General features: G+C 40.6%; 2 protein-coding genes across 3 annotated transcripts in view; one reads left to right on the top strand and one right to left on the bottom strand.

Annotated features, from left to right (window-relative positions):
- The window catches only part of GPA33 (glycoprotein A33), a 35,824-nt gene extending 16,184 nt beyond the window's left edge, over positions 1–19,640 (bottom strand). Inside the window, exons 1-2 of one of the 2 annotated variants that reach the window (XM_067466669.1) lie at positions 19,528–19,640; positions 1,603–1,757 (exon numbers count right to left, since the gene is read on the bottom strand). In XM_067466669.1, the coding sequence (XP_067322770.1) occupies positions 1,603–1,757; positions 19,528–19,573 (201 nt within the window). In that variant the 5' untranslated portion in view covers positions 19,574–19,640. Of the gene's footprint in view, positions 1–1,602; positions 1,758–15,779; positions 16,148–19,527 lie in introns of those variants that run through there. The other variant, XM_060770583.2, reaches the window with a different exon arrangement.
- Positions 19,381–20,735, top strand: part of STYXL2 (serine/threonine/tyrosine interacting like 2) — a 31,662-nt gene continuing 30,307 nt past the window's right edge. Inside the window, exon 1 of the mRNA XM_060770582.2 lies at positions 19,381–19,561. The gene's annotated coding sequence lies outside the window, so the exon portion shown is untranslated. The remainder of the gene's footprint in view (positions 19,562–20,735) is intronic.

The following is a 20,735-nucleotide window of genomic DNA, read 5'->3' as shown; positions in this document are numbered from 1 at the left end:
AAAACACTTGGAGGGCCAAAGTTTGCCCATGCCTTCTTTAGCTTGATTTGGTTTGCTTTTTCCCCCCGGGGAGTGGGAGGGTATTGTGATGTTCTTCATTTACCAAAAATATTTATCATATTACAGGTAATTGTTTGAAGCTTTGCCTATTGCTTTTGAAAAGTAACATTGTGAGCTCTGCATTTCGGGGGTGACATCCTTGTTTCGCTGCCTTCAAATGCTTGTCTTTCTCGCAGACAAACCTTGCGGTGACCAGGGCAGATCAGAGCGCCTGCCTTATGTCGCCTTGACAACCAGACAACTCTAGCTTGGGCTTCTTTGTTTGTTTGTTTGTTTGTTGGGTTGCAGCCACCATAATGGTGCCCAGCAAAAAAATGTGAAGTGCCTGCAGTTTGTCCAGGAGGGGGAAAAATGAAATAAATAGCAGTTGCCTTGAATGAGTATCTGCAACATTTCTATCTGAAATAATGACCCACATTTTGACATTTGGGGAAGAGCCAGTGTTTCTAGGCAGCCCTTCTGTCACCACTGCTTTGTCCCCATGTCTTGGCAAGACACACATGGCGGCTAAGATGCTTTGAAGGTCTTTTCTCTTTGTTGCGTGCCTTCAGATTGTTTCTGACTTATTGCAACTTTATTGCATAAGTTCCTTGGCAGGATTTGTTCAGAAAGGGATTTCTTTTGCCTTCCTTTGAGGCTGAGAGAGTGTGGCTTGCCTAAGGCCACTCCATAGATGTTCATGTCTAAGTGGGATTCAAACTCCGATATTTGTATTTGCAGTTCAGCAATCAAACCGGTATACCTCATTGACTGTCAAATGCATCTTTACTTTCATGTAATTCATGGGTGAGTTTTCAAAGACTGCAGTATTCATTTTAGTCCTTTTTCATCTATGAAGATTGCCTGACAGTTTTGGCATCCCTGTTATCTTCCTAATATTTTATTTGGATTACTGTACAAATGGTGCTCAGCTCTGAACTGAAGAATGAGACATTTAAAAATCAAAAGAAGACATTTGGGAACAATAACAGGCAAGTAGGGGAAAGGAAAGAAGGAGAAATGGGGGGAAGCAGTGTTTTCTGAAACCAAAGGGTTGTGTTGCAACAGATGTGCAACCTCTGCTCAACTAGCAGTGTCCTTTTCCTCTGGTCTCTGAAGCATGAAAAGACAATGGAATAAGCATAGTGTTTGTCAAGGAGGCTTCCTTCCATGTCATTAGGGGTGGAGTTGAGCTACATGCCTGCAGGAATGTGTGTGTTTGTTCAGCAGCAGAGAAGAATTTGCTTTTGTATTATTGCACATCATGATCCTCATCTAAGTCACTTCAGATGCATCTTTTATTTATAGTGGGATATATCCTCATTTGCAGGCTGTTCACCAAGACTGTGGTCAAAGTGGCAGTGCTTTATTATGTAATACAAAACTAAGACTTTAGGAATAAGGAAGCAGAGTTTAGGCTACAATTTGCCCTTTTCTGGTTGCTACCAAAGACAAAGGAACCCTTGATTTGCTTGTTTCCAGGAGAGATCAAAGGCACTCAACCCAAAACATTCATGCATGATCTTATATCCCACACAACAGCTCTATAGCATAACTGCTTACCGTGTCATGTACTCTTTGCCAGGAAACAAAATCTCCAGCTTGTGGACTCGCAGTAGTGGCACGGAAGATGCAGTTCAGAGTGGCATTTTTCCCTCTTTCCGCCTCCACTTTGGGCTGAGGTGTTTCCACTGTGAGGCCATGAACAACAGCCACAACTAGAGGGAAGAGACAGAGAGAGAGAGGAAGCAGGGAAGTCCACCTTGATCTCTGTCATCATGGTTAGAAAACCGTACAAGCACCAAAATGGAAGTCGTATATGCATTTTTAGTATGTTTTAACTTGTACATTTTGTTTTCTTGTTGATATTGTGTGTTTATATTCTGTATTGAGTCCGGCCGCAAAAAAAGGTGGGGTAGAAGTATCTTAAATAAATAGATAAGTAAGTAAGAATGGATACTCTTCAGAGTTAACAAAGCTCAGTCTGTGATGTTATCTCTACATCTGCTGCATTTTCTTGTCTAAACATGAGAAAGAAGAATGAGAAAGACGACTCTGTTCCAACAGACCTCACTACCTCTGAGAATGCTTGCCATAGATGCAGGCGAAACATCAGGAGAGAATGCCTCTAGACCATGGCCATATAGCCCGAAAAAACCTACCACAATCCAAAGATGAATCTATCTCTCTTGGGGGAAAAAATTGAAATCAATAAAAATGACACCGCAATTATTATTTGGAGAAAGGAGATTCCATGTGACACAAGAAGGCCTGGATTCTCATATAATTCTGTGAGATGGTTCAAAAAGTAGCTGTTTGTATTATTTTGTATATATTTTCTCTTCTCCGGTCCTACCATGAACAATCATTCTTCCCTAGCTGAAAACACTTTGGTGGCACTTTTTAAATCTCTGTCACCTTGCAGCACCAAAACAAGGCCACAGCATTTGCGAGATACCTCCTCATTGTTTCCTGTCCACCTTGACCAACTTTTGCCAATTGTTAGGTGCTTTTATGGTTGCCACCGCGGACCAGTCTTCAGGGGCTTTTTAAAAATGAGATATGTTTGTATTTTTCATCCTTTTTTCTCAAATCCATCACATACTTAGGCGATCCTTCCCCTTGTCCGTGATATGGATATTGGAAAATATATTTACACATATATTTTATGTACATTAGAAAGACTGAAATGTAGAAAAAATAGATTCTCTCTGTATTAGAAAACCAAGCTGACAGGACAAAAGGATGCTGAAGGAGATATGTGTACAAGGCACAGGCGAGAGTAGGGTGAACATTCCAGGGGGGAGATAGGAACAGCTTGGTATGGACCATACCTTCTTCGACAAAGGATCTCTCTTGGTATTATCTCTCCTATCAGCCACAATATCCGAGTATGATGGCCTTCTAAGTTCTTGGGAAATGCCTGTGAGTTTTTTTAATGTGTGGAGGTCGGTGCACAGCCAATCAACACACAGTCTTCACAGAGTGAGGGTCCCAACCAGTGGCTTGGTTAACACAACAATGATGTTGCAGCCTTCTTCCACCTTCACAGTCATTGTAACATGCACCATGTTATCTTCCGCCTGATCCACCATTGAGGTCTCCGGATTGTGCTCAGTATGGAACCTTTCTTGTCCCCGCCCCTCACCCCCGGGAGTGCATAACACAGGTTCATTGGAACACAGAAGCCCCCTCACCACAACAAAGTGACAATTCATGAAGGGATGACAAGGAAAATAACTCTGCCAGCATCAATAGATATATGTTCTATCTTGCTACCCAAGCTGTCTAGAGACTCATTCTCACTTTCAAAATCAGGCCAATGTATATTTTTGTGCTTCAAAATATTTTTATTGATACACAGATTCTAACTACATAAAACCACATTTAAGGTATAAGACTTTATTAATTTTAAAGGTATGCTGTTTTAATTTAAACACTCTTGTCTTGCCTAAGATCACCTGAAATTATAGACTAAACACCGAGTAAGAAGGATTTGTAGGGCAGAATTCATTGCTTTAATCTTTCTCAGATGCCTGTTGCCTTTTTCCTGCTTGAGTGACTTCATTGACTCATCAGAAGAAAGTGTGCATGCCGTGCTGCAAGGGAAGTTTCTACGAGGGGACAAGGTCCTCTTTGCCTTATAGTTTTATTGCTACACCACACCCAGCTACCACCTATATATGTATGCAAACACATATTTTATGTAGCTCGTTCCAACCGTCATTTCTTTATTTTAACAGCAGTTCAGCAATGAAAGAAGTTCCCTCGATCAGGACAGAGCAGGTATAGGCAAACTATGGCCTTCCAGGTGTTTTGGACTTCAACTCCCACTTAACGTAACTTAGCTTAACTCAGTTTAAGAGGCTGAGGAGGGAAAAGAAGGGCCCCAAGGCTGCTAGGAATGGTGGGAGTTGAAGTCCAAAACACCTGGAAGGCTGAAATTTGCCCATGCCTGGGATAGATCTCTGTGAAAAACTTTATGTAGAACCTGGAGATCTATCTGTTGGGGGTGGGAGAGAGGTTGTTTCCACATTCCCAGTTCATATTTCACACAACTCTTTCAAAACACAACTCTTTCATTCAGCAAGTGATGACCTGGTCTGTTTTTGCCCCTTAGCCCCAAACTGAGTTTTGATCTCCTCCATATTGCTTATCAGCATAATTGGGACATTCCTTCAAGATATAAAGTCTTTTTTTTTCAATAATGCACTTAAATACACGATTATTCCAGACAACACTGATAAATAAAAGGGCATAGATTTTTCTGGAGAGAAGTCACTGGCCTACTGCCAATGGTTAGAGCTGAAATTTCCTATCAGTTCCTGATCAACAGGTAGCTAGCAGGCAAGGCTTTTGTTTTGTTTTGTTTTGTTTTTTGTATTGTATATTATGAGTTTTGTGAAGTGACTGAGTTGTGCCAGTGAAACTGGTTCCTCCAGGCTTCAGTTCACAATCTGATCATAAGACTTGCCTTGGGGCATGTAGAGGGGGAGGAGGAGAAAGAGCTTGACTTCATAGGCGAGTCAGGCTTCTTCTAGAGCAGGGGTCCTCAAACTTCTAAAGCCAAGGGCCAGACTATAGTTTGGGGGAAAAAATGAACAAACCCCTTTGCGCTCTGCATACATCTTATTTGTAGTGCAAAAGAACATGAAAGAATACAATATTTAAAATAAAGATAAATTTTAACCGACATAAACTTACCAGTATTTAAGTGGGAAGTGTGGATCTGCTTTTGGCTCATAAAATAGTCAAGTTAATTAGGATTGTTGTGTGCCTTCAAGTCATTTCAGACTTAGGGCAACCTTTAGGGCAGGGCCCGGGTAAATGACCTTGGAGGGCTGCATCCGCTGCACAGTCCTTACTTTGGGAACCGCTGACCTAGCCGTTCATTCCAAGAGAAGAGTTCAATGGTAGTGAACAAGATTTCCAAGAAGTAGGTCCAAGGTTTGATCCCTAACGCTTCCAAGATCTCAACCTGAGATCTTAACTCAGTGGTTCTCAACCTCCCTAATGCCACAATCCCTTAATACAGTTCATCATGTTGTGGTGACCCCCAACCATAAAATTATTTCTGGCCAGACCTCCATTATTCCATATAATTGGGATGAGATGGATCATCTTATTCCATTTCAATCTTGCTTTGGCCTAGTTATGGGACACAATTCAAAGTGTGCCTTTACAATTTGGTTGTTTTGGGTATCGATGACCAGAGAATCCTTCTAGGCAACGTTCTTGTATGGCAGTGGTTCTCAACCTTCCTAATGCCATAACCCCTTAATACAGTTCCTCATGTTGTGGTGACTCCCAACCATAAAATTATTTTCATTGCTACCTCATAACTGTAATTTTGTTACTGTTATGAATCGTAATGTTGGGAGTTGTAGTTGCTGAGATTTAAAGTTCACCTACAATCAAAGAGCATTTTGAACCCCACCAATGATAGAATTGGGCCAGACTTCCCACACAGAACCCCTATTACCAACAGAAAATACTGTGTTTTCTGATAGTCTTTGGTGACCACTCTGACATTCCCTGGTGAACCCCCCCCCCCCCCCCCAGCGTCCTGACCCCCAGGTTGAGTAATGCTGCCTTAACTGTTGAGAGCACAGGGTACTCAGCTACATGGATCAATTCTCTCATTTGGTAATAGTTTTTGAAGTCTTTCATCAGACATGAATGCTAGGCTTCCCATTTCTTCTCTCATCCCTTGGCAGACAGTTTTATTTAGTATGGTCCATTTTTAGGTCGAAAAAAAGAATTAAGATCATGACAGGTCCTGGATTAGCAGGTTGAGTTTTCAACAGTGAACTCATACATGTGGCATTTGGAAGTAACTAAAGTAAAGATTTTCCCCAGAAATTAAGTCCAGTCATGTCCAGCTCTGGGGGTTGGTGCTCATCTCCATTTCTAAGCTGAAGAGCTGGTGTTGTCCATAGACACTTCCAAAGTCATGTGGCTGGCATGACTGCATGGAGTGCTGTTACCTTCCCACTGGAGTGGTAGCTATTGATCTACTCATATTTGCATGTTTTCGCACTGCTAGGTTGGCAGAAGCTGGGGCTAACAGCGGGAGCTCACACTGCTTCTAGGATTCGAACCTGCGACCTTTTGGTCAACAACATTAAGATCGTCTGGGGAGGCCCTGCTCTCGATCCCGCCTGCGTCACAGGCGCGTCTGGCGGGGACGAGAGACAGGGCCTTCTCAGTGGTGGCCCCTCGGCTATGGAATGCCTTGCCGGCAGACATCAGACAGGCACCTTCGTTGCTGACGTTTCGGAGAATGGTTAAGACCTGGCTTTATGAACAAGCGTTTGGCTAAGCAATGCAACCAATCAAGGAAGATGGTAAATGGAACATAGGAACGGCACAAGGACTATGAGAACGGATCTGATTCAACTGAGGCGTTATATATGTTGTTTTGTTGATTTGTCCTGTCTGATTGTTAATTGTTGTGGATCGATGTGTTGATCCTGTTGTTGCACTGTTATGTTTTAATTGCACTGTAAACCGCATTGAGTCGCCTGTTAAGGGCTGAAAAATGCGGTATAAAAGTGAAGCAAATAAATAAATAAATAAATAAATAAACAAGTTGAGCCATTCAGCAGTTTAACTCAATGTGCCACCAGGGGCCACTTGGAAGTAACTATAGTTGCATATAAATTCGTGTGCACACGTGTGTATGGTGTATGTGCCTTTGTGTTTCATAGGATGTTATTAGGCAAGGAACATTTGCTTCAAAAGAAGGTATAGTTGTGTTAAATTGCAATGGTAACTTAACAGGATATAATTAAAGAAACTGTTTAATTACAAGAAATGAGAAGTAAAGAGTTGCTTTTAAACATGTTTCAGTAATTTTGGTGCCTTGGAGCTGTAACAGCTGATTACTTTGAAAGTAATATCTAGCTTTCTCCCCCTGTCACAAACGCATACACATGAGGAATGAGGAAATCTGCATTAGATATGAGAAAAACTGCATTAGATATGACAACAAGAAGTGCCATGTTTCATAATAAAACATTTATCATCCTTATCTCTGCTCATCTCAAAGAGAAAGATGCTAAACCTCCTCTGCAAATTAATCACATAAATGAGAAAAAAGAAAAAGAAAAGCCAACCCAGAATTTTGTACCTATGATTCCCAGTAGAAAGACTCATGAATCAAGAAGAGCAGAGAATAGATTTGATAGTCTCAAGTGAAGGCATATGTTAGGTGTATCCAAAGAGGAAAGTGGGTTTCTGTCAGTAGCAACTATTGTGAATATGTTTCAGAGGGCCTGATCTTAATATTATCTGTTTGCTTTTGTTGTTTATTCTGCCCCTTCGTGACCTCATGAACAAGCCCACGCCAGAGCTCCCTGTCAGCCATGCCTCGCCCAGCTCCTTCAAGGTCAAGCCAGACACTTCAAGGATACCATTCATCCATCTTGCCCTTGGTCAGCCCCTCTTCCTTTTTCCTTCCATTTTTCCCAGCATCATTATCTTCTCTAAGCTTTCTCATTATGTGGGCAAAGTACTTCATCTTTGCCTCTAATAATCTTCTCTCCAGTGAACAGTTGGGCATTATTTTCTGGAGTGTGGACTGGTTTGATCCTCTGGTGGACTGGTTTGGTCCAAGGCACTCCCAGAATTTTCCTCCAACACCACAGGACAAAAGCATCTATCTTCCTTCACTCAGCTTTCCTTATGGTCCAGCTCTCGCATCCACAGGTTGCAAGAATACCATTGCTTTAAATATGTGAACCTTTGTTTCCAATGTGATGTGTCTACAATTAACTATTTTATCGAGATTGGTCATTGTTTTCCTCCTAAGAAGCAAACATCTTCTGAGTTCCTGGCTCCAGTCTGCGTCTGCAGTAACCTTCATTCCTAGAAACACAATGTCTGGTACTGCCTCCACGTTTTCTTCCTCTATTTGCCAGTTATCAATCAGTCTAGTTGCCATAATCTTGGTTTTTTATGTTTAACTGCAACCCAGTTTATGTTTAACTGCAATTTCTTCTTTCACCTTGGTTATAAGGCTCCTCAGCTCCTCCTCACTTTCAGCCATCAAAGTGGTATCATCTGCATATCTAAGGTTGCTAATATTATTGGTTAATTATGCTGTTAACTAAATTTATATATTCAGTTTCCTTTGCAAAAGGCAAGGCATGGGTTAATTTTTTAAGCACCATAGCTTTTATCTCTTTTTTTCCACTGACATTCTGTGATTGTCTCATAATCTTATTTTAACACCCAAAGATCCTTGAGAACAAAACAACCTTGCTGCGTTTTTCACTGGGCTTTGAAAACGCCCTGTTTTGTTACATCCCTGCATGCCTTCTTCAGTGTCCATTGTATTTCTTTCTCCTATAATATCCGCACATCATTAATCCCTGATGCCTTTTGTTACCTGCAGCTAAGCAAACATGTTCAAATAGGTTATGCATCTGAAACTGGGTATGTTTGGAAATGCAGTAGGCTGAATTTTAAGACAAAAAAAAATTCAACAGTAACCAGGAAGTTTGTTAAGTATCATCAAAATAGGCAGTTAGATGATATTACTTTGCAGAATGTGAAAAACAAGACCAGTCCTTACAGACACTACCCTAGCTCTATCCACTAATTTCGATTTCACTGTCCTTCTCAAAATGGCTACTATAGGTCACATGCCACCATTTCTGTCCATCATTTTAGAAGGACTGCCGTAGAAATTGAAGTATTTTGGAACAATGTCCAAGGAAGTATAACCCACTGGATTTGGAGGGGAAAATTAGGACCTGGCCCATCCCCTCAGTAAAAAACTATCATATTGGTTTTATAATATTCCCACAAAATGTTCTATAGCACCCAAGACAGCCGAGGTCCTTTGTGTCTCACAACACAACTAAGTCAAGGAGCAAATGTATTATGGATTATTATGCACAGGGAAACCCCAGTAACAATCTTTTTTTCAAAAGAAAAACATATTTGGGAAAGGATAACAGAAGAGAAAGAATATTCACACCCACCAGCTTTTTCTATACTACGAATCTTGCCCTAGTGCAGTGGTTCTCAAGCTTCCGAATGCTGTGACTCCTTAATACAGTTTCTCAGGTTGCGGTGATCCCCAAACATAAAATTATTTTCGTTGCTACCTCATAACTGTAACATTGCTACAGCTAAAAATAAATATTTATTTTAACTGTACATTGCTTTTGAAGGCATCAAATAGTTGCCTAAGTGTAAGCCGCCTTGAGTCCATTCCAGGGTGGAAAAAGGCAGGGTAGAAATGTTGTAAATAAATAAATAAATGATGTTATTAATCTTAATGTAAATATCTGATATGTAGAATGTATTTTCATTCACTGGACCAAATTTGGCACAAATACCCAATATGCCAAATTTGAATACTGCTGGGGTTGGGAGGGATTGATATTGTCATTTGGGAATTGTAGTTGCTGGGATTTATAGTTAACCTACAATCAAAGAGCATTCTGAACTCCACCAACAATGAAACTGAACCAAACTTGGCACACAAAACTCCGATGACCAACCGAAAATACAGAAGGGTTTGGTGGGCATTGACCTTGGGTTTTGGGGTTGTAATTCCCTGACATCCAGAGCACTGTGGACTCAAACAGTGATGGATCTGGATCAAACTTGGCATGAATGCTCAATATGCCCAAATGTGAACATTGGTGGCGTTTGGGGAAAATAGACCTTGTCATTTGGGAGTTGTAGTTACTGGGATTTATAGTTCACCTACAATCACTTAGGCAACTATTTGATGCCTTCAAAAGCAGTGTACAATTAAAATAAATATTTATTTTTAGCTGTAGCAAAATTACAGTTATGAAGTAGCAACGAAAATAATTTTATGATCGGGGTTCACCACAACATGAGGAACTGTATTAAGGAGTCACGGCGTTCGGAAGCTTGAGAACTTCCGAATGCCCTAAACGGTTCTGGCCCAACTTACCTGTCTGAATGTATCTCCCCTTATGAACCACTGAGGACTTTAAGATCATCTAGGGAGGCCCTGCTCTCAGTCCCGCCTTCATCACAAGCACGTTTGGCGGGGACAAGAGACAGGGCCTTGTCAGTGGTGGCCCCTCAACAATGGAATACCCTCCCTAAGGAAATCAGATCTGCTTCTTCCCTCTTGATGTTTCAGAGGCAAGTTAAAACGTGGCTATTCAAGCAAGCATTTACAAATACAGAGTAGCTAATATAGGAAATTGAATGACCTGACAATGGAATTGGACAATGCTTGAGAATAATGAGACGCTGATGATGTTGCTTTTATTGCTTTTGTGATGTCTTATACTGGTTAATGTTTTTTATCTATTATGTTTTATGTATACTGATTTGTTGGAAACCGCCTTGAGTCGCCAATTGGCTGAGAAAGGCGGTATACAAATACAGTAAATAAATAGATAAATAAATACAATCAAAGGGCTTTCTGAACCCCACCAACAAAAGAGTTAGGCCAAACTTCCCACTCAGAACCCCCATGATCAACAGAAAATACTATGTTTTCTGATGATCTTTGGTGACCCTTCCGACACCCCCTCATGACCTCCCCCCCGGGGGTCCCAACCCCCAGGTTAAGAAACACTTGACCGAGTAGCTTTTGAATAGAGATGGAAATTATACCCAGCTCTGGAGATTGTTAGACTTTGACTGCACATTTCACCATAATAATAATAATAACAAGAACAACAATATAATAATAATAATAATAATAATAATAATAATAATAATAATTTATTTATATTCCGCTATATCTCCCCAAAGGGACTCAGGATGAATTGACTAGTCCAGCTAACATTTTTGGTAGTCATGGTCCTATAAGATCTATTAGACTAGAAGTGACAGGGAAGTGATTTCTAAGTCACCTCCTCTTGGGGAAAAATACCAATATGGTCCAAACATCTCTAGAGGGTGTTTGAGGGTATTCTGGGGAAAAAATTGGTCTTTTAAAGATAGGGGTACAGCAGGGAAGGCTGATATGATCCTTGATCTTTGACAGTTGCCTGCCACTGATCTAGAGCACTACTTCTTTAACTTTGGGTCCTGACCCCAAATGGGGTTCCCTTAGCTCAATTTTGAGGTCATGAAAAATTCGACAACAGTAAAAGGTTTATGAATGCCACCCATTTTCACACATGTTTAGAGTGGATTCTACAATAATTGCTGTTTTCCACACAAAGGGAGAGCAGCCTGCTTAGCAAGCCTTGCTGGTTTAGTATCAGCAACTATTTGATTTTTATACCTATTATATACCTATTATATATATATATACCTGGGGTCATGTAAACATTTGTCGGTGGGGAAAGGAGACGTGAATGGGGAAAGGTTAAGAAACTCTGGTCTAGAGGGCTGAATGATTCCTATATCTGCTTTAAATGAAGGAATGCTGTGATTCAAGAGGATTGCTTGCTTTACATTGAACCTCACTGAATACAAAGGAAGAGCTGCAATATCCTATCACCTTGTCTGGCACACAATTCTGATCAAAGCTGCACTATGTTTCATTCAGAAGGAGAGAAAAAGAATACCATCAATGCCTAATGTGTTGAGGGCGTTTTAGCTATTTTTCACTCTCGTAATGATCACCAGGGTGTAACACATGGTAGGTCATATAATATTAAAGGAGAGAATAAAGATTGCAACATAAAAATTATATACTTCTTTAGAACATTAAACAGAAGGTAGCTTTAGCTGAAATATTTGTCTATAGCACTGAAAAGAAATCTATCATCAAGAGCATCAACAACGATTGGATATGACCAGAAACTGTGTGCAAGGAATGCAGAGAGGAGCAGGTTTATGCTTGCTGTTTCCGCTCCTGAATTACAGGTATTCAGAGATTCTAACTACAGAATCTGTATGCTTTTTCAGGTAGCCTATAGAACAGAGCTTTCGAAACTTTTTCATGTTGATAACACTTTTCGCAACACGGTAATTTAGTTTTACCAGCAAACCAAACCTTTATAAGAGTTTCATAATATATAAGGTGTATGTGTGTGTACTCACATAAATACACACATATACAGGTACATTCATACATACATGCGCACGCGCGCGCACACACACACACAATGTATAATGGCCTGTGGATCACAACCAGATACAGTGAAGACACCTGCCCTTGCACTTTGCTACTCTCCTGCTACGCATGCCCAGTGTGGAATACTTCTCACCACATTAAAACAATGGATGTGGCTCTTAATGAGACATGCCACATTGTCACAGTATGTCTACGCCCAACACTGCTGGAGAAATTATACTGTTTAGCCGGTATTGCACCACCTGGAAGTAGCAGCCTGTAATGAAAGGACCAAGGTACTGACCTCTCTGGCCCATCCTCTTGTTCGGATACCAGCCAAGCCAACACCTTAAATCAAGAAATGGCTTCCTACGATCTACAGAGATACTCACAAAAACACATCAGAAAGCGAGAGTCCAAAAGTGGCAGGCGAAAACCTGGAACCTCAATCAGTGGCTTTTACCAGATGGGAGACTCCCTCCTGGGCACACAGAAGCAGGCATGTAGCCGGGGGGGGGGGGCTCGGGGGGCTTCAGCCCCCCCCGAAATTCTCATGGTGGTTCGCGAAAAGGCCTTACTGGTGCATTATTTAAACTGTTATGTTTATTAATATCATGATTTGATCACCATTCTCAATATATCCCATATGCATGGGGGTATTGGGGTAATGATACAAAAGGTTTGCTAGGCTAGACCCTCTTTCACTCAGACTCAGCCCCCCCCCCGAAACTCAGCCCCCTCCGAAACCCCCCCCCCTGAAATTTTTTTAGCCCCCCCCCGAAACGAAATCCTGGCTACGGGCCTGCACAGAAGAGTGGGCAACTTGAAAGGCACTGAACAGACTGTGCTCTGGCACCAGGAGATGCAGAGCCAACCTTAAGAAATTGAGCTATAAAGTGGAGTTCACGACATGCAAGTGTGGAGAAGAGCAAACCAAAGAACATCTACTACAATGCAACCTGAGCCTTACCACATGAACAATAGAGAACCTCCTTACAGTGACACCAGAGGCACTCAAAGAGGCCAGCTTCTGGTCAAAGGAAATTTAGTACAATGCCAAGTATTTTACTTTGTTTGTGGTTTTTCTATACATTGCAACTGTATTCTCAACAAACAAACAAACAAATAAATAAAATGAGCTTGTTTCAATGACCTTGTGGAGTGGTTCCTCACAAACTTCATCGTTAACAGATTTTATTTCCGTATTTAGAAACGTATCCATTTTAGTGGTAATTACTGCAACTCAATTAACAAATTGTTTAATTTATAAAAGTTGTAACTGAACCTACACCTGGACAGCACCAGCACTCCACTTCTGTAGTGATAACTTTTCTGTAGTTTTTTAAAGCCGAGGCTGGATGGCCATGCGGGGGGGGGGGGGGGGGGCTCTGACTGTGCCTTCCTGTCTAGTAGAAGGAGGCTGGACTAGATGTCCTTTAGGGATCTCTTCCAGAAGAGTCTCCTTCTCTTGAGGTTTCTGAACAGAGACTGGATGAGAGTCTGTTGGGAGGGTTTTGTCTAGGTCTTCTTGCCTGGAAGAAGGGGCTTCAATCGGATGTTTGTGGGGGAAGGGAGAAATCTTTTTCATGTGACACACCTGTTTTGTCCCATTTGGAAAGCTCTGCTATAGAAAGTCAGTGCCCCTGATCATCAAGGCATGTTAAACCAACTGTTACTAGTAAAACCACTTCCTTAAATTAACTGTATACAGTTTCTGATCATGTGAAAATAGCTACAGTGCTGTCATTTAGGAATCTAAAATCAACTTCTGTTGGTGACATTTGTACACTGCCCTTAGTCTCAGGAACTCAGAGCAGCCAACTTGTTTCTTGCCTTCTCTTCACAATAACCCTAGGAGGTAGGTCAGTCTGAAACTGTGTCACTGACCCAAGGTCATCCAGTAATCTTATCAGACTTCAATAAGTAGGTTTCAAAACTCCTAACAAACGAGCACACGAAAAATACTGTACCCATTTATGTCTAATGGTGGATAGAATAGAAAATGGTGGATAGAATTCAGTGCACGTAACTTAGGTGCCATTTTTCAGAATTCATATCATATGAACTTTATCACCCATTCTTCCAGGACAAACTTTGCTGAATATTTGGAAATATTCACATATATATAAGGATTGTGTTTTCTAACAGAGGAAGGGATTGGGAAAATAATGTGATGAAAGATTCAAGGAGCTGGTAGAATACACAGAAGATAAAAACTGTGTTTGTGTGACAAAGCCACACCAGACTGTGGTCAATTTTTTTTTAAAAAAAAGTTATTCAAGAGGAAGAAGAGACACCTTAGGCAAGAGCGACCATTGGTTCCCGTCAAATCATAGCCCTTCTGCTTTCTTACTGCTTTATCCATCTTTTTTTCCCTGATAGCAAAAAAAAAAAAAAAAAAGTTGTATATAATCTCAAATCTTTGTTATTGCACCATCAATGAAGTACAGGCAGTCCCAAGTTATGAGCAAGATAGGTTATGTAGGTTTGTAATTACGGTAAGTTGAATTTGTTTGTAAGTCAGAACAGGTACATTTTTAAGTGTAACTCCAGCCACACACACACACACTAAGTGTAACTCCAGCCATTAAGTGTACTCCAGCCTATATATATATGGCCAGCGTTACACTTAAAATATACCTATTCTGATTTACAAACAAATTCAACACACACACACACACACACACACACACATATATATATATATATATATATCTCGCTTTCGATAGCATATGGAAGGGATAATCCAACCTGAGTCCCCTTGAGATCCACCCTGAGTCCTTTTGGGGAGATAGGGCAGAATATACTGTAAAAGTATTATTATTATTATTATTATTATTATTATTATTATTATTATTTCCTTTTAGTGTTAGTTTTCTGTCTGTGCCCGTTCAGCAGATTTCATCTCACTTTTTGCCCCTTGGATTTTGAAGAATTTGGCTTGTCGTGGAAGCAAGGATTGGTGATAAAGTTTCAGTGGAGACCCCCTTTCCCCATGATAATTCTTTCAAGAGTGAATTTCCCTTCTGAGAGGTAGATGTCTCTCACTTCCTGTTGTATCACACCCATTCTTTGCCAAGAGTTGTTTGTAAGTCAGGTGTTTGTAACTTGGGGACTGCCTGTATATTGCTGTTACACTGTGTTGTAAACCCTAACATAGAATGCATGGTTTAGGGAGAAAAGCAGAGCAAATGAATACCTTCTCTAACTGATATTGTAAGGTGCCGCCCATCTGAAAGCAACTCTGGATCCTGTACAGAATGTGAGAAAGAATGTTTCTTTTTTCCCATTCTTTTTGTGCTACTATTTACAGAGTCTGTCGGATATGCTGTTTTCAAGACTTTGAGAAATTTCACTTTTCCAAATCTGGTTCTGTTAACAAATTAACTACTCTGTGTTTTTTGAGTAGAAAGGATAGGCATTTGTTCTGTGCTGTGACCAATCCACAGGCATTGAAAGAATAACCTTCCTCCCTTGTTGATCAATGCCTTCAAGTCATTTCTGACTTGCGACAACCCTAAGGCAACCCTATCACAGAGTTTTCTGGTTCTGAAAGTGTGCGACTCATCCAAAACCACCCAGCTGATTTCCATGGCTAAGAGAGTAACTGAATCCTAATCTCAAGAGTAATAGTCCAACAATCAAACGACAACAGCCTGCTGGCTATCTAACCTCCCTACCTCCTGGTAACCCACAAAATATTGATAGGATAAGTAGTGCTACTCACCTGCACTTAGTAGAAAGAATTTAGCTTCCTTGTGTGTCCTCATTGTTCCTCTTTTGCCTCTCCTACCTTTTCTGTGGTTGCCAAATATCCAGTTCTTAAGTGAAGTTTTTGTATCTTGTGCTTGAAAAAGGACGACTTCCCTCCAGACTGCAGTTTTGAATTATATTCTCACTTCCGGCCTGCACCTGCTTTTTTACACTTCCATTTCCTTCTCACCTTTGCTCAGCGTCCCCCCACCTCTAACTAGAATGACAAGCTGTGTCACCACTAGGTTTGTAGGCTTGCTTCTCTTTCCCTCGCTAACTGAAGAAAATGACTCTGCCTTATTATTTTGCCCTACCCTCACCTAAGCAAACAAATCATTCTTGCTGCTTCTGTCTGAGAGGGACGTATACAAAAGAAGAACTGGGTTTCTCAAACCTTCAAATGGACATGTTACTACAAACCTGTTGAAACTGAGATAACACAAGTACTGCTCCAGGCACTATATGGGGTTTTTAAAGCGATAATTAAAGAGTGTCCTGTAGTTGCATCTATCAAGATTATCAGAACACTTTTCTAAATAAAGGATATTATCTATGGTAGTCTGATCCTTGGGCCCTTCCACATTACACAATTATAGGCAGTCTCTCAGTTACAAACATCTGACTTACTAACAATTCATAGTTCAGAACAGGGGTGAGACAACAGGAAGTGAGAGAAATCTACCTCTAGGAAGGGAAATTCACTCCTGAAAGAATTATCATGGGGAAAAGGGGTCTCCACTGAAGCTTTATCTTTGTTTTCATGCCAATTTTTTCAAAATCCAAGGGACAGAAAGTGAGGTGAAATCTCCTAAACAGGGGCACAGATAGGAAAACAAACACCAAAGGGATGTCATCCCTTCCAAGCTTTATCCTTGTTTCCACAACAAGCCATTTTTAAAAAAATCAAAATATCACTGGGATAGAAAGTCAGGTGAAATCTCCTGAAAGGGGACACAGACTACAAAAGAAACACTACAGTAGTGTTGTCTTTCATATGCTATCCTACGATCCTATACACACAGAGAGAGTAGAGTCTTGCTTATCCAACATAAACAGGCTGGCAGAATGATGGATAAGAGAAAATGTTGGATAATTAGGAGGGATTAAGGAAAAGCCTATTAAATGTCAAATTGCATTATGATTTTACAAATTAAGCACCAAAACATCATTTTTTACAACAAACCGACAGAAAAAGGCAGTTCAATACACGGTAATGTTATGTAGTAATTACTGTATTTACAAATTTAACACCAAAACATTGCAATGTATTGAAACAGCTGTGGATCCGGGTGGGAGGCAGCCTGCATTGGATAATAGGCTTGGTTGATCCAGTTCGTTAATTTCTTATCTCGTTATTAATTCATTAAATAATTACCTTTAGAAGCGATATCGACGCGTTTTGGCAACCTGGAAGTGTTTTTGTCATATCGAAGCCGCGTCCGCCATCTTCCTTACGACTTCCGCCAGTGAATTGTAAATGCTGGGGGCGTGGCCTTCAGGAACAGCTGTTCTTACCCACGGCCACCTCCTTTTTCTTTTCATCAGCGGCTTTGCGAGGTGGGTGTGACTACCTCCCTGGCGACAAGCGGCTATGCGGAAGAGCTGGCCGTAGCCACGCCCACCTCGCAAAGCCGCCGATACAAAAAGGAAGGAGGTGGGCATGGCCAAGCACAGCCCTCCTTGGAGGCCTCGCCCCCAGTGACCTCTGAGGAGCACTGTGCTTGGCCACGCCCACCTCTCCCTTGGACAGCTTGCCAGGGAAGAGAAAGAAAGGTGAGAGATTTTAAAAGTGTTAGTTGTAAAATCTCCAAGGAGCGCTATGCTTGGTCACTAGGGGCGAGGCATCCAAGGAGGGCTGTGCTTGGCCACGCCCACCTCTCCCTTCTGCATGGAAGCTTGCTGCAAGGGAAGGAAGAGAAACTGCGAGATTTTAATGGTTCTGGAGGGAGGGAAGGGCACCTTCCATTAATGAAACAAAGAAAACGATTCGTATTTCCTGGTATTTTCTATCTTTTTTTAAAGGAAATTTTGGAAATAATTTAAAAATCGAACCTCCAGCGCCCCCTACATATGAAACGAGTTTTAAAAACCATTTTTTTCTTGATCAACCAAGCCTATTGGATAATAAAGAACATTGGATGAGCGAAGGTTGGATAAGTGAAACTCTTTTGTATATACTGACACACACATATGGCTAGAGTTACGCTTTTACAAATTCAGCTTGAGAACAAACCTACAGAACCAATCTTGTTCTTTACTTGGGGACTGCCTTTATCGCAATAGCACTATAATGCTTTGATTTCACTCTAACTTCCATGGCTGGATCCTATTGAATCTTGGAGATTGTAGTTTGGTTAGGCACTACATGTATCTAGCTGAGAAATATCCCTCCCTGAATTGCAAATCCAAGAATTCCATAGGATGGAATCATGGTGTTAAACCAGAATGATAGTGGTATAACTATGCAGTGTGGAAGGGCCTCTGATCTACTTTCACATACTGAATTCTGCTGCCTTGTGTATGTGTTCATTAATATGTCCCATCCTCTAGATCTGAGGGAGATATATATTAAACCAACTTCACTAACTTAATGCAGTGCAAACATTGAAAATAATTTTAAAAGGCTAAAAATAGATTCAGTCATTCAGCATGTTAAAATGACAGATCAAAGCCTATTATAATGGTTTAGCATTTTTTAAAAAAATATTAACTGCCCTTATTCCATTGTAAGCAAATTCAATATCTTCTCCCACTCTACTGTTTTTTTTTTTTACTAAATTACATTTATAATTAAAACTTAGGAAATTGTTATTATGTTTCTGATTATCTTTAAAAAGATAATGTAGGTGCCATGTATATTTAAAAGCCTATATGTTACCACTTAATATATCAGTAACAGAGAATGGCTTTTCTTCTTTAGAGCTCTATATGTCCCAGAAGCCCAATGCACAGGAGTATAAACACTAATTAGGCATCTAATTCAAGACAGTGCAGGCCATAGTTATCTGTTTTATTCTCCTGTATGTATGCCTGAGGCACAAACTAGACATTAAAGAGGAATGCCCGTTCTATGAATAACCTGTTTTTCTTCCCATAATGGTATGTCCTCAAAGATATGTATGCCAACAATCAATGTTTATCTCCCATTGATCAATTTCAAAACAAGCCATTCCAAATGGAAGATACATAGGAAAAATTGTGCTTTCATAAACACCAATTGCAAAAAAATAATTAAAATGGAAATATAGTTTGTTCCTCATCCTTTACTTGACATACTTGACTTAGTTTACATAGGTAACATATCTTTTTAAAATATTTCAATTGTTTTTAAGTAGCAATTCAATTGTGATTACAGTAGCAATTAGCATAACTCATTATAGAACAATGACAACAACAACAACAATGGTTAAAGGACAACACCAAAAAAAGAGTTTGAAGAGTGCACAAAATTTGGCTAGAGAGGTTCCTTGATTGATATAAACAATTTGAAAAGACTAAAAGGACGATGGTGGAGCTGTGCATTGCTTCCCTACTACTCAATAGCTTGTGTCTGGAAATGCTATATTTAGAAGGATGATAAAATTTGAAGCTGACAGTTGTCCTGCCCCTTCGAGAAGAAATCAGAGAGAGGGCAAGAGGCCCACTGATCTTATCCTCCTTGTGTTCCCTGACAATTCACCTTTTTGGCTCCCAGCTTCTGTTCCCAAGAAGGAAAAACTTACTGTCAAGAGGAGACACACTTCCCCACCACAGACGGTAAGTTACCATTGGGATCTCACAATTTGCTGGGTCATTGTGTAGTGGAGCAACTCACTTCTCACTTATGGAGGCTTGCTTGCATTCCTGACATTTGAGACCAGCTGCAAGGGGGGTTGGGAGTGAGGGCTGAGTAAGGGAAGAGATACCAGAGGCCCTGGGGATTGAAAGCAGAACAGATCTTATTTCCTTTGAAAAAGGTGACAGAATCACTTAGAACAGTGGTTCTCAACCTTCCTAATGCCGTGACCCCTTAATACAGTTCCTCATGTTGTGGAGATCCCCAACCATAACGTTTTCATTACTACTTCATAACAGTAATTTTGCTACTGTTATGAATCGTAAATATCTGATATGCAGGATGTATTTTCATCCACTTGACAAAATTTGGCACAAATACCTGATACACCCAAATTTGAATACTGGTGGGGTTGGTGTGTGCGTGGGGGAGGGGGGGGTGATTTTGTCATTTGGGAGTTGTAGTTGCTGGGATTTATAGTTAACCTACAATCAAAGAGCATTATGAACTCCACCAACAATGGAATTGAACCAAATTTGGTACACAGAACTCCCGTGAGTAACAGAAAATACTGGAAGGATTTGGTGGGCATTGACCTTAAGTTTTGGAGTTGTAGTTCACCTACATCCAGAGAGCATTGTGGATTCAAACAATGATGGATCTGGACCAAACTTGACACGAATACTCAATATGCCCAAATGTGAACTGGTGAAGTTTGGGGAAAATAGACGTTGACATTTAGGAGTTGTAGCTGCGGGGATTTATAGTTCGCCTACAATCAAAGAGCATTCTAAACCCCACCAGTGATAGAATTGGGCTGAATTTCCCGCACAGAACCCACATGACCAACAGAAAATACTGTTTTCTGATGGTCTTTGGCATCCACTCTGACATCCCGCTCACGACACACACACACCCCTGGAGTCCCGACCCCCAGATAGAAGAAGCTTAAGAAACAACTGCTAACGTACTTTTAAGGCCCCATCTATATGACCATATAGTGCAATTTGAAACTGCATTATATGGTCATTGAATATTCATATAATGCTGATTGGTGCACTTAAACTGCATTATATGACTGTACTACACTGATTATGTAATGCAGTTTCAAGCTGCATTGTAATAATAATAATAATAATAATAATAAGAAGAAGA

This window comes from Anolis sagrei, chromosome 3, assembly GCF_037176765.1.
Source record: "Anolis sagrei isolate rAnoSag1 chromosome 3, rAnoSag1.mat, whole genome shotgun sequence".
Taxonomy (NCBI): Eukaryota; Metazoa; Chordata; class Lepidosauria; order Squamata; family Dactyloidae; genus Anolis; species Anolis sagrei.
Note: the sequence above shows the minus strand (reverse complement) of the source record. Positions and strands in the feature narration are given on the sequence as shown.